We start from the raw sequence: 14,759 nt of genomic DNA, 5'->3' as shown, positions 1-14,759 counted from the left end.
CCTTTCTGAAGCCACCACACCGTCTGTTCCTCCTCCTCCATTTATTTCCACAGTCCTCTTTTTCCAGAATTACTTATGAGTAATCAAGGAAGCTGGAGTAAGAACAATGGCATGTTCCTGGCTTTACAAGAGTGCCCCACATCAAAGGAAGACATTTATCCCAGGGAACCACAGTTTTGCAAGAGATCCACCAGGCGGAAGAAGGTGGTTTGATATCACCGCTGCAGAGCCGGGACAGCCTGACTATGTGAGAACTGCCCAGGCACCAGGGGGAGGGTAAATTTCTGTCTGGAGGCTGCCTGCCCGGGTGTCACTCACAGGCCGCAAACCTGGGGCAAGGTGATTGGCATCTCTAAGCCTCTGCATAAATGCACTTACTTCTGAGACTTAAATATACGTGCAGTACTTAGCGAAGGCCTAAGCACATAGTATTAAATGTTAACCCATATTATTGCTAATGGTGACAGTCTGAGGTGGGGTTTTTTTGTTGTTGTTTGTTTGTTTGTTTTTCTCTCTCCAGTGTTTATAGTCTCTTAGAGAAGACTGAAAAATCCAAACCAAAGTGGCTATTAAAATTTTTCTGATCCACCCAGATGTTATCCTCGCTAGCCTCCCGTGCTTGTTTCTGGCTCATTTGTCTATCGTTAAAATACGCATTTCTTCCTTCCTTGTGCCTGTCTCAGTCAATAAGCCTGTCTGCACTTTCAGACAAGCTCCTCTCCCTGCTGCCCTGCACAGCCCCATCCCTGGGGGCCTTGGGGCTTCCTTCATAAGCCCTGCCCTTCCCTCACTGCCACCCAGCTTGTACAAGGACACTTATCAGATCTATTTCAGTCCAGCTCTTTAGCTTCAGAGACTTTCCTTTAAAGAACAACTTATTCATTCATTCTCTACCTCTCTTACGGTGAAAGTGAACCCAGCCTACAGTTAGTAACTCGCGTGCTGACTCCATTCATGCAGCATGGAGGTCAGACCAGGTCAGAATGCTGCTGGGCCAGTATGCTGCCGGGCACGGTCGCCTTGCTGTCTGCTCTGTTGCCAATAAAACTGTGTACATCACCCAGGACCATAGGCCAGTACAACTGTCACGTGGTAATACTGACCTCTAGGGGCTGGCTTTCCGTCACGTAGAGTCTTTATCTCCTCATTGAGTTCCAGGACTGTGATGGCCGCCTCCTGCTTAGCTGTTGCCAAATCAGTTTGGAGCTTTTTCAGTTTCCTTTTGTGCATTAGTTTCTTGAAAAAAATAAGAGTTTCTGTCAGTAGAGACAGATGCATCCAAGGAATAAAAAGACTAATGATGTGTGAACAAATATGGCCTTTGAAGCCCAGCTTAGATGAAATGCTCCAGTTTTCTAGATCGAGTCCTGTCTGAAGCCTGTGAAACGGAGTGTGTGTGCTCCTGTCAGAGCATTTGAGTCCCTGACAATCAAAGCCTGCTCTCTGCATCATGGTATCTTTTACCCTCTTGAAGGGTTTTTATCTGGATCTGAAACTTGTGTTTTGGTTGCTTATCATAGAGGCAATTAGAGAAAAACTCATGTTGGCAGTTGGCATTTTCCCACTGGGTGCCAATGCCTAAAAGTTTCTGATCTTTTCCCCCAATCTGTAAGTAGACTCATGAAATAGTCAGAGCCTCGATTCTGCATCATTTTTTACCCTCACACCATAATGGGTTGCATTCAAATAAATTCTAAGGGATGAGATGCTACCATAGAATGCTGCTGTTTGCGGATATTTACTACAGTATCTCTGTTAGGAAAACGGTGTAAAATAATCTGATTTATGACATCTAAACCTTTGAAAGAACCACATTAAGAAGTTGTTACATATCCAAAGGATTCACCTTGAGACTTTATAGCTAGAGGGCTCCTTTTATGGATTTCAAAATGAATTTGATTTGTCAAAATTGGATTTATCTGCAACTGTGGAATTGTCTATTGTGAAAAGGGTGTCACTGTCACTTGTGTGTCGCTGCCTTCCCACTGAATAGCTCACCTTGCCAAGTCTTTGTGAGTTGGTAATTAGGAAGCCCAGAAAATAAATCACTAATATTTCCTATCAGACATAAATCTCAAGATAGGGAAAGGAATGGTTTTCACTCATCAGGGAAGATGGTGTTCTCTGGTCTTTGAAAGGAGTACAGTTGGGCAGTAGGGAATCACTCCCCTTTTTACCACAGTAAAGCCAGTGGACTCAGGTTATCAAAGATGGGATTAGATAGCCACAGACTTCCCATTTGAAAAACAGGTTATCTTCCAGACCAAGGCGGGAAGATTAGGACTTCACAAAAGGGTAATTAATGACAGCCATACAGCAAAAAGAGAATGCATTATTCAAAGGAGAATGGTAGTAGTCATGGAACTTCCTTAAAGGGAGTTGGAGGGCTGGCATTTGGCAGGGTTCACCGAGCACAGTCGGGGCAAGACGTGTCCTGAGCCATAACCTGAATACCTGGCTTGTGTGGCAGTTCTACTACAGTGGTAGGTAGTAGTCACATGCGCATTTAATAATTGTGCTAATTATGAAGCACCTCTTCGATGTCTGTCTGGCCCTGTGCTGGCCAGCTGTTGAAACGTCAACGTTGATAAGGTCTCTGCTTCATGCCACTAAGATCTTCTGTTAGTTGGTGCTAAAGTAATTGCGGTGTTTGCAATTTTTAACATTTTAAACCACAATTACTTTTGCACCAACCTAATAATTCCCTCCTCTGAGTCGCTATTCACCAAAACCCTTCACGATTTGTCCTTGTCGTGTAGATTAGCTCAAGGAGTGACTGAGCTGATCAAGAAATGCACCTGCCTGGGTATTTGATAGCTGTGTTTCTCATAGTAAATTATTAAGGTGTCATGCTAATCTATACCTCCCTCTCTTGTAAATTGAATTGCATCAGCTCGTTCATGAGGACGTCGTCCATCCCAGGCCTGCGATGGTAACAGCTGTGAGGGCTTGCGTGGTCATCACTGGCCTTTCCTGATGCTACTTCAAGACTGCCGCAGGCTCAGATGTTTCACACTTTCCTCTTGCCACTTAGAACTTTGAGGACCAAAAGTGGGAGGAAGGGTACGGAAGTAAAAATTGAGAAAGTGGAGGGAACGAGGAAAAGAATAGCAAGAAGGATTCAGAACAGAGGACTAATTAATAGTATCAAAAAAGAATGGATACTGATATGTGTGCTCAAGTGTTAGGGATGAGGTGTACTGATGAATGCAACATACACTTATATGTGTAAAAAGGTAAGACGGGTTGATGGATACTGATAGATATGTGATAAATTGAAGATAGCAGAATGTTAATTATACTATCCAGTTATTACGTTTGGGGGTGTTTACTATAAAATTATTTCAACTTTTTTGTATGTTTGGAATTTTTCATGATAAAATATCGGGAAGAGGAAGAACTAAAGATTTAGTTTTCTTACATTGCCCCTCCTTTAGTTCATTTTCGTTTGGTGGGGGGGGATCAAAATATGAAATTTATTTCTAACAAAATAGGATTGGAAAGTGCTATTTGGCCCCAAGGTTGACATAAGCACCATGCTTCTTCCCATCTTGAGTGGAACTTGTCCATCCAGGTAGGGACGGAGCTGCTAGCCATTGGCAGGCCCACGACCTTGCGCCCCGTGTGAGGCGGAGGCTGGCCCGATGCTTGTTGCCTGGAGGAGGGAAGGACCAATGTGTCCTGCCACTGCCTGGTTTAAACTCTTCTAGTGGCTGCCTAGATTCCTTGGCTGGTGGCCCCTCCTTCATCTGCAAAGCACATCGTGCCAATCTCTGCTTCTGTCATCACATTGTCTTCTCCTCTGTCCCCTCCTTCTTTAATTCTTAATAGATGGTATTCAAATTTTGTAATCATGTCACAACTATTCATATGCAGATAAATACTTCTCTAGAAACTTTTCTCAAAGTAGGCATTGATAGTAAATATACCAAAGCAAACAAATAAATGTGATTTGGTGAGAATTGATGGATGACCACAAGTTGCTGGAAAGGTGTGACTAAGAAGAAGTCTTATCAAGTTACCTTTCTGTTTTGACAGGATGACTTGATGGATAGAGGGCAGGAACTCAGTGGAAAGATGGTGCTTCTCAGTATCAGTTAAATATTTCAGATTTTAAATTAAAAAATAAATGAACTCATTTAAAACATACCCTAATTTCCAAACCACCTTTTCTTCTTTGTCTTATGATGATTGTATGTTCTGTGTCTTATTATATTGTTATGATAGTTGTGTATTTGCCTTATTGTCTGAGAAAGAAACTGAGAATATTTTGTTTGGAGAAGACAGTATACAGGGGAGTCGTGACAGTTGCCTTCAGTTATCCAAGGGACTAATTCCAGAAGAGAGGAAGTTAAGTCAAACAGCTTTGTTCTAGAGATATCATGGAGAACAATGGGTAGCAAATACAAAGAAGCAGATTTTGGCGCAGCACTAGAAAGCAGTCCCCAACAATCAGAGCAGCAGTCACACATAACCAGATAGGACAGGTCCTGGCAAAGGCCTCCTGCGCTGGGAATGACCAAGCAGAGACCGTGTGAACACCTTCAGGCAGGCCCATTGTAACCTCTGGGACCGGGGTCAAGAAGTAATGGGAAGTCTGGCTTACCCCCAAGTCTTTCTACCTCTGGCTTCCTCCAGCCCCTAAGGGGAACAGTACATGCATGAATGGACACCTCAGGTCTCATTGTATCTAAGGTGGGTACAGTTTGCCAGGGATTCTTTAAGGATAATTCTGGTATTTGTGAGATATCAGATAAGAAGGCCAAGAAGGCCTGGAGTTCCCTTAGAATTCAAGGATAATGTGATTCAAAAGGTATAAACTTTATTATTTAGCTATAAGGGAAAGGGGAGGGGAAATTTAAATTTTTAAAATTGAATAAAGGACCTAGAGTGGTTGCCTAAGGTTTCTGTTGGATCCTTTTGGTTATTCAGATAAATTTTAAAATAGTTTAACATCTTTGTCTTTTTTTTTCTTCTTCTTCTTCAGACAGATCTGTTGTGTGCTATTAATTCATAGCTCTAACCAAGTCCATTGGGCAGTTCTAAAAATTCAGTTTGCCAACATGTTTTTTATTAGTCATAGACATCAAATGGTTTCAACAATGATAATATTTTCCTTTGCTTTTTTGACATTCACTAGCCCAGCAACCAAAGTGTTGTACTTGAATCTAATGGAGTCTGTTATGGTCTCCTTAGTAACTAGGAGTTCCCCTTGGTGATTACTGCAAAGATAGGAAAGCTTTATAGCTTAGAGGTAAATTCCTATTACCTTGCTCTTTTCCTACTTCTCCTACATGGTAGACAGAAGGAGGAAATCATGTATTTGTACAATATTTTGAAAAGGAAACATCTATCTGTATCACATTGCTGAATAGCTTGCATTTATACCAAGTCAATGGGAATTAGAAATAATCAAGGAACTATTTATAGAAGAATTTCAACACAGCGTTGCCAGCACTGTTTAAAATTTCTTGGTCTTTCCGCATACTTTGAATCATAGCCTCAGATTCTAAGGCTAGGCTGTGTCAGTTATTGGCCCTGAGAAATTGGGTCACGCACAGGACATTCCAGACCCTAGATCTCATGTCATAGAGCTTGTGGGGTTAAATGACATGACACATAAATGACAGTACCCAGGACAATGTTTGCAATGTAGTAGATACGCGTTTCTGTTCTTGTTATTATGATTCCTTGAAACACACCAGGGGAACTCTCAACCCTCCACCAAAACACTAAAGTATTTTTTCTAAAGATGTCTTTGTCACACTTTACAGAAAATAAAAATTGTACTTCATGGAAAGCAAGCAATTTGTCTTCTTCCCCTTCCATCTCTTCCCCCTCCTCCTTTTCCTCTTCCTCCTCTTTTTCTCCCTAAATTAAGTTCTCTGCATGACTGCACTGATCTCCTCTTCGTTTGGTATGGGTAGACCAACTGAATGTCCTAAAAACAGACACGCAAATCGCCTTAACCCAACCTCCTGCCAGAGCTGGCCCGATGCCTAGGCAAAGCGCTTGGCTGCCTACCTGGAATGATGTGAGAAGCATTCTAAGGTCCTACCTTTTGCTTCCTGGGCCATCTCTGTCTTGGGACTGCCAGCACATGGCTTCTTCCCACTTTGTCTAAAATCTGCACCCGTCAGCCCTCCTTCATTCACTTAGAGAACATACAGAAAAAAAATGGGTTTTATCTCCAGAGGCCCACGGAGAATGCTACCAATAACGCACAAGAGAATTTGGTTTGAATACAGAAGGTAGAAGCACGTTTCTCCTTTCATTTCCCTTCTAATAGACCATCAGTAACAATGAACCGGATACAACTGATCATAGCATTTGAATACAACTTGGCTTAAAAAATCAGTTTCGCATCTCTTGTTTTATATTTATACTATCCTAGAGAGTATTTTAAAAGTCCAGGGATGGCTAATATGTGCCTGTGTGTTCCTTCCTTCTCGGTGGCAGACCCTTGATTTGGGGATTCTATCACCCTGGGCTGCACCTGGCTTCACACTCCTTCACCTACATTGATGAGTTGCTCAAAGTCACAGCTAATAAAACTGCAAGAAGTGGGACTCAAAGCCAGGTTTTCCCGACTCCCCATCTCACTGGGTTTTTTTCCACTATATCATGTTTTTCCTTGACCGTCAGAGCTGAAGGGCAGTGGTACGGATACATGATTGGAACCTGGAGCAGTAGCTAAGATCCCTGAGGTCTAAGACCCTGATGTCAAAAACAGTAGTTATTTAGGCAGGCAGCCTTTCCTTAAAGCTTTCTTCACACAGAGAACCAAGGACTGGCCTCAGGTTACTCTATATAGTGCATACTGGGGTTACATTGGAAAGAATGAAGAGTCTTTAGGTAATTGAGATCCTGCCAAGTTCAAAGAAATAAGCTGGATCAATGTTTACCAGCCAACTTGCCTTCATATAGCTTTAGAGTATCGGTGCTCAGTCAAACGAGCCCATTTCTGAGATTAAGGGACACTGCTTGTATGCTCTTTTGTGAGTGAGTGTAACTCTGCCTCATCATTCTCATCCAGTAAACATGAATCAGGCTGACAACCGAGATTTTCAAGAAAGGAAGGACTTACAGTGCAATAAATAAGTTTTCATATGATTGGCACAGAACACACAGCACAGCACAGAACAAAACCGAGGGTTCAATAGGGCTTCTGAAATGAAAATGTAGTCAGTTCCTGCTAAAGCCAAATGTATTTTTTGGTCTTACAATCTCAAATCACACCCTGAGAACTGGGAAAGAAGTGCATTGTCACACCTAATAGCCTAATAGGAAGCTGTTTTGCACTCCAATCCTCCCTGGGGGATAGAGAGAGCCCAAAGGGCTAAAGCTGTATATGAAGCAATTTCAGTTTCTCAGCCCCACCTCGACAAGTGTTCGTGTCACTGGCAAACAGCCAGAAGTGACGTAGGCAGAAGAAAACAGAAACCAGAGAGGACAGAATATACAGGTGGCAAGAAAGAATTCCCATATCTGCCTCGTAAAAGTGCTGCTAAGCTCCTGTAACATGATCATAGAAAATAATGAGCTTTTCCTTCACAAGAACTTTATAATTGGGCGGATATTGTTTGTTTTTCTTTTGTGCCCATCACTCCTTGTGAACTTGACTGAGGCTGCCTTCTGGGAGGAAACTGGCAGCTATTGGCCATCTGTGACTTATCTTGAATCAAAAAGCAAAGGCATGTGTTTGAGAACTGGAAAACTGAGATTCTCTGAAGCACCAAGTTGCTTACACCACCTTGAAGGGTTTTCTAGTGGTAAAGAAAACCTAACTTTCCCAGTTAGGTTTCCCAGTAAATGTCACTCTCCTTCAGACGCTCCGCTCTGCCCTAAAAACAGGGAGATTAAAGGGGATATAGGCTCAGTGAGTATAAGAGCCGGCCTTAAAACCACTTAATAAATGATAAAGAAATCTAAGCAGAGAAAAGGAAAATGATCGTAAGAAGAGAAATGATTCTCATTTAGCCTGAAGTAGACAGTGTATGAGATAAATTAGAGAAAGCAGAGGAAGTGGAAAGTTTTCTGTAATATGTGTTATGTTCCCATGAAATACAATGTTTATAAAAACTGCCGCTTTCTTAATGCAGAGTTGAAACAACTTTACAGCAGAAATTTTTAAGTCTAAAGTGAAATGGACCTAATCTCATATAAAAAAATATTTACGGTGTTAAAAATTAAGAGGGTGAATATATGGGTGGATATTTTGTAAATTGCCGAGTGGCATATTAGTTTGTATTGTTACTGCCATTATTGTTTTAGGATCTTTATTCTTTATAAGTAGAACTTCTGAGCCAGTGGTTCTTGGCAATGAATTATTGAGCATAGGGCTTTACAGTAATATCTGTTAGCTGAATATTGTAAGCTGCAATTACATCAGTAATTTGTCAATTCTTTAATTTTTTAATTGCTTTGATCTGGTATATGCCTGGAAACAAAAGTAGTTTCATAAAGGTCAAGAATATCAAGTCAAATTTTCCCCTAAGAAATTAAAAATTTCTAGCTGGGTTCATTGCAAGCAACGTTTGACAGTTAATTTGACTAAGAACAGTGAAATGCATAGGGAGAAACCATCAGAAATTAAAGCATCGAACTTTACTCCTAGCTGACGATGTGATCTGCCTTTTTGACTCTTACTTGAAAAGGAAGATTCACTTACATGTTAAACTAATTGGGCAATATAAATTCAAGTGGATAGAGTAAGTTAATGAAGTAAAAGGTGGGAAGTCACAAGCATCTAGTACTAGCAGGTTATAGAATCAGTGATATATGGTCTCCATATGCTGAGACCAAATAGTTTTATCTAGAACGTCAGATGATATTTAATAATTCAGTTGTTATTGCTACCCTAAAAGTTCTCTTTTCTTGATTTTCCTCTTCTCAGTTCCTTCTCAGGTATCCGCTGTAATAAAGAAGAAATCATATTGTACAAAAAGACTAAGAGGGGACAACAGCTGCCAATAAGACTGTGTCTTGGCTTTCAGTTGGGAAAACCAAGTTTCTCAAGATGCTATAGGTACAAAGCAAAGAAAGCAGTTGATATTCAACTAAATTAGAAACCTACAGACTTCACTACTATAGTTAAAACCCAATGATCAAAACTGAACTACCTTAAAATTCATTTGCCCAAGAACTTCTGTACTTTGGGGGTCTAATTGCAAAGACATTTTGTAACTCCCTCCCTAATTTTGTTCACATTCATTCCTCCTTATGAATGTGCACTGATGATGCATGTGTGATATATGACATTTTATCTAGTATTGGTGACATTATAGTCTGTGTCCATTTGATGACAAGACAGTCATGTTTCCAATACTGCAACAAAATCATCCTTTGCTTTTCTTAGCTAAAATCTTACAATCTGACAATTATTAGCTTAATTTCTCCACCAGGGTTTTCCTACAGTTCCGTCCTTAAGTACCGAGGCAACATATACCAAAAGCCTGTTGTTTTTTGTTTTAATTAAAAAAAAATTATTTTCAATTACAGTTGACTTTCAATATTATATTGGTTTCAGGTTTATGTACAGCTGAAATGTATAGTGGTTAGACATTTATATAACTTACCAAATGATTCCCCCTGATAAGTCTAATACCCACCTGACACCATACATAGTTATTACAATATTATTGACTATATTCCCTATGCTATACTTTACATTCCCGTGACTATTTTGTAATGGAGATGTAAAGTACATCGTAAATCTTTAAAGATGATGGTAGAAATGGCGGTGGTTTACCACACCTGAAAACTTCTGTACTAAAAGGTGTGAGTCCTGCTCTGTGGAGGTAGTTTAGCGTCTGGGGAAATGGTCTGAACATTAAGCAATATTTGCAACTAAATCTAGTTTTATTCCTCATACTCAACATTCCAGCTATAACTTCAGTGAAATTTTTGTCTTGTCCTTCTCCGTGATTTAGAGAAGCTGTCTTGTTCATGCCATGAAGCCACATTTCATAGGTGGAGAGACAAGGATATCTGGATTTATTTTCAATAGTCCTTAGAACAAAAGTTTAATTTGGGAATCTGATACTGTATGTGAATCAGGTTATATGCATGCATGATGGAGATGCAAGCGCAGAATTCAATAAAAGAAGCATTTGTCACTTGTAATAGCATGCCAAGAGTCAGAGAGGGAGGAAAAGGTGTGGTGATGATGTGAACTTTTGCTATGTAAATATTAGCAAGTTTCAGATTGCATATTTTAACAAGTCTAGACAAATGTCCTTGCTACAAAACAAGGTATCAAATACGAATTGTTACTTTGTTTTGTTAGAGTAAGAATCTGTCTCTTATTTCATGCTCTAGCAAGGTGTGCTTTCTCTAATTGCATTTAAAAAATCCAGCAGTGAAAAGATAACGCATAAATCTGAACTCCCAAACAGGAATCTTTAAGTAGATTTCAAAAGTCCTACCTGGTAGACCTTAAAGGCTGTTCTCATCAACACGCCCTGGTCTCTAAGATATGCAAGGATAACGGGGAGGGAGGGGAACATGTGCACTGGTCTTAATGCCTCTTGCCTCATCTTTTGCTAGCGATTTGTGGTGTCACAACTTCCCAGAGTCTGAGATTGTAAGATTTAGGGATAATCAGATGAGTTATTCATCAGAAATAGGCTGAAGCCATCCCAACGCTGACAAATGGTGAGTTGCTTATTCTGGTCGTGACCCAGAAAACCCATAGGAGCCATATTTGATCAGTTCTGCTTTAGACTCAAACTACTAGGGCATCCTTAGTAATAGTGGGAACTATTGGCCTGATAGGAGACCACCCAGATCTGGAAATGTCTGGTCCCCAGAAACACATACCTGGGACACCCTGGACTCAACCTGATTCCCTCTACATAAGAATGAGCCATACCCATTCAAGGTTCTGTGAAACTCAAGCTCAGGAGATGCACAACAAATGAATACTTTTTGACAATCTAGAAGAATGAATAGATGAATAATAAGCTCCCTAATTTTTCTCAAATACAATGTGTCAAAGTCAAAACTGACTTGCACTTGCTCTGATTTCAACTTATTGTGAACTAGCTAAGCTGAAAACGTCGATTACTGAGTCATAAATTCACTGCACTTGGCTTTTCAACAGGAAGGCATTTTCTTTTTCTTTTTAATTGTGCATATATATATATATATATATATATATATATATATATGGCATGAATATTTGCCAGCATAACCATTTCTAAGTATACAGTTCAGTAGTGTTAAGTATATGTACATCATGGTACAACCAATCTCTAGAACTTTCTTATCTTGGAAAACTGAGGCTCTATATCTATTAGATAACTCACCTTTATCCCGTTTTCTACTTTCTGTTTCTATGAATCTGACTACTCTAGTACCTCATTAAGTGGAATCATACAGTGTTTGTCTTTTTTTTTTTTTGTATTAAAGTTTACTGGGGTGACAATTGTTAGTAAAGTTACATTGGTTTCAGGTGTACAATTCTGTAATACATCATCTATATATCACATTGTATATTCACCACCCAGAGTCAGTTCTCCTTCTATCACCATATGTTTAATCCCTTTTACCCTCATCTACCACCCCACTTCCTTTACCCTCTGGTAACCACTAAACTATTGTCTGTGCCTATGAGTTTTTGTTTCTTCATTTGTTTCTCTTGTTCTTTTGTTGTTTTCAGTTTTATATACCACATGTCAATGAAATCATATGGTTCTCGACTTTTTCTGTCTATTTCGCTTAGCATTATAATTTCAAGATCTATTCATGTTGTCACAAATGTTACTATTTCATCTTTTCTCACGGCAGAATAGTATTCCGTTGTGTATATACACCACAACTTCTTTATCCATTCATCTATCAAAGGACATTTTGGTTGTTTCCATGTCTTGCACAGCAAAAGAAACCATTGACAAATAAAGAGGCAACCAACCGAATGGGAGAAGATTTTTGCAAACAATGCCTCTGATAAGGGGCAAAAATCCAAAATATATAAGGAACTCATACAACTCAACAACAAAAGAACAAACAACCCAATTGAAAAATGGGCAGAGGACCTGAAGAGACATTTCTCCAAAGAGGACATACAAATGGTCAATAGACACATGAAAAAAATGCTCAACATCGCTAATCATTGGAGAAATGCAAATAAAAACCACAATGAGATATCACCTCACCCCAGTCAGAATGGCTATCATCAATAAGACAAATAGTGACAAGTGTTGGAGAGGCTGTGGAAAAAAAGGAACCCCCATATACTGTTGGTGGGAATGCAGACTGGTGCAGCCTCTGTGGAAGGCAGTGTGGAGGTTTCCTCAAAAAATTAAGAATAGAATTACCATATGACCCAGCAATCCCTCTCTTGGGTGTCTAACCAAAAAATCTGAAATATTTTTCTTTTTTTTATTGGCTTTTTGACTTAGCATGTCCTCAAGTTTCATCCAATGGTTAGCATGTGTCAGAAAATCCTTCCTTTTAAAGGTTCAGTAATATTCCATTGTATGTATATATCACATTTTGTTTGTCCATTCATTCTTTCATTCATGAACACATGGGTTGCTTCCACCTCTTGGCTATTGTTGCAGTAAACATTTCTTGAAATAATGATCATAGCAGTACAACAATTACAATACTTGCCTTTCCTAGATGAACTGAAACTTTTCATCTTTTAATTATAAATTGCATTTTCATTACCTAAAAATGTTTACTTTTTTGTTTTTGTTGTCAACCAAGTGGGAAGACATTTGGAAGCTCTCAGATCTCATTACCAAATAATTTTGGTAAGACATTTTCTACAACAGACTTCTAAATTAGCCATTCCTTTTATGTCTGGCAGTTCTTTCTCTTTTTTTATTTTTTTCCTTTTCTTTTCTTTCTTTCTTTCTTTCTTTCTTTCTTTCTTTCTTTCTTTCTTTCTTTCTTTCTTTCTTTCTTTCTTTCTTTCTTTCTTTCTTTCTTTCTTTCTTTCTTTTTCTTTTAGCAAAGGAAAGGTCTATATTACTGTCAAGAGGAAATACAAAAATCCTGCTGGCAGACAAACAGGCCCGGCGTCAACAAGGAGACATAACTCAAAAATTCTACGGCCTAAGAAATAGGTAAATTTTGATGGATATCCAGTGGTTGTTAGAAAACAAGCACAAAGACTATGATTATCAGAAAAGTTAATTCAGTGATGAGCCTTTCTTCCTTCAATCTACCCTTTTAAAACCAGGCTGTTGAGGCTTCCTCTCCTGTTTTGTGCTTTGACATCTGCCTATCATTTTTTATTTTTTTTTTTGCCTATCATTTTTTAAAGCATGCATCAGCTTCAGCTTCTTTCCAGTCCTGCTCAAGCAGGATTTGGGAGGGTTTGAGTGTGGGACTGGTAATTTGTTTTTTAAACTTTCTGGTTCGTTCTGATGTGCACATGTGTAAAGGTGCAGTGGAGGAGTTTCTACAGACAAGATGCAGGTGCTGGCCTCAGAGGCAGTGTGAGTGTCCTGTGGGCACATAGGTGGGCAAGAGTGTGAGTGGGGAAGTACGGACACAGCAACCCTAGAAAGTGGCAGATGGGGGAGGTTTCCATCGTGGTGGGTCCAGGTAACATGTCTGCATTTTGGTTTTTTTCATAGATGGCCAATTTCAACCGTAGGAAGAAAAGAATTAGTTGGAGCAAAGGAATCTCAGGTTTTGGAAATCATATGGCATGGCAGTACAGGTAAAGAATTCCTGGAGTACCTCAGCTTTCTTTTTTAGGGCAAATCTGAAGAGATAGTGATCCAAGTACCACTGCTCACTAACCACCACTACTCCAAGCCATTCAAAGCTCCAGCACTCCTCTGACCTCTTACTCAGAGAAAAACATCAGTCCTTCTGATTCTTATTTCCTACCCCCAACTCCCTTGGAACTCTTCGCAGGTCACAACAGCTAAGAAAAATTCCCATACCTCTTTTCACATTCATTGCATTGTTCAACGTTATTTCAATGACTTTCATAAGCTTCAAAGAAATCTAGCAGGACAATTCTAAGTCCTGTTCCCTACATTGTCAACAACACAGAAATCTGAGGCAAGAGCCTTGATGTTCACTTTCTCTAATGACAAATGGAATCTTTAACACCATCTCAGGGTTTTCATATGGATAAATTAACTCACGCTGATTAAATGTTTTGAGCCTCAAATGTTCAAAGTGAGATGGGGAACAAAGACAATGAAAAGGATACGTCAAGGAAATGTTTGTTTTGTTTTGTTTAAAAGTACCAAGATGTTTTTTAAAAAAGTAACTTATGCTTTTTAAATGTTTCAAATCCTTGCTAATCCCTGTGTGCACTTCACACACACACACACACACACACACACACACACACACACACACACAGCAGAAAAGAAAAAGAAACATTATTTTTGTGGCATAAAATATTTCAAAAGGCTTTGCTGGCTAGCCTAATTGTTTGTCCAGGGGGAAAATAAAAATCTATGGAACCTGAAAGTGCTCCCAGGTATTCTATATGAAAAGGAAGACTCTTAAGTCATCTGAAAAGATTTATTGTGGAATATAGTTACTAACCAGTTTTTGATCATTTGTATTGTTTCTAATTATTTTTTCTACCTAAAACTGGAGTCACACTGTGCATATTTTTAACAAGAGGAGTTATCATATCTAATTGCTTCTCTATTACCTTTTTCAATCTCTTCATTTTTCAATAGGATTGTTATTACTGTCTTCTATGATAGAGTAGATAGGAGGAAATCTGTGAATTAGTTAAGGCATTATGCTAGAAGAGGTATTTCACATTGGGA

General features: G+C 39.3%; 1 protein-coding gene and 1 long non-coding RNA gene across 2 annotated transcripts in view; one reads left to right on the top strand and one right to left on the bottom strand.

Moving 5' to 3' along the window:
• CCDC192 (coiled-coil domain containing 192) overlaps positions 1-14,759 on the bottom strand; it is a 156,270-nt gene that overhangs the window by 54,443 nt on the left and 87,068 nt on the right. The window contains exon 5 of the mRNA XM_088796920.1: positions 1,104-1,236. Coding sequence (XP_088653046.1) covers positions 1,104-1,236 — 133 coding nt within the window. The remainder of the gene's footprint in view (positions 1-1,103; positions 1,237-14,759) is intronic.
• On the top strand, positions 12,713-13,770 carry LOC148758522 (uncharacterized). Its single transcript, XR_016020553.1, has 3 exons — positions 12,713-12,761; positions 12,962-13,076; positions 13,593-13,770. It is a non-coding gene; the product is annotated as an uncharacterized LOC148758522 (long non-coding RNA).

The sequence above is a fragment of the Rhinolophus sinicus genome, chromosome 3 (genome assembly GCF_057876585.1).
Source record: "Rhinolophus sinicus isolate RSI-liver-muscle chromosome 3, RSI-T2T, whole genome shotgun sequence".
In the NCBI taxonomy this organism is placed as follows: domain Eukaryota; kingdom Metazoa; phylum Chordata; class Mammalia; order Chiroptera; family Rhinolophidae; genus Rhinolophus; species Rhinolophus sinicus.
The sequence above is the reverse complement of the archived record's forward strand: the minus strand, read 5'-3'. Positions and strand labels throughout refer to the sequence as shown.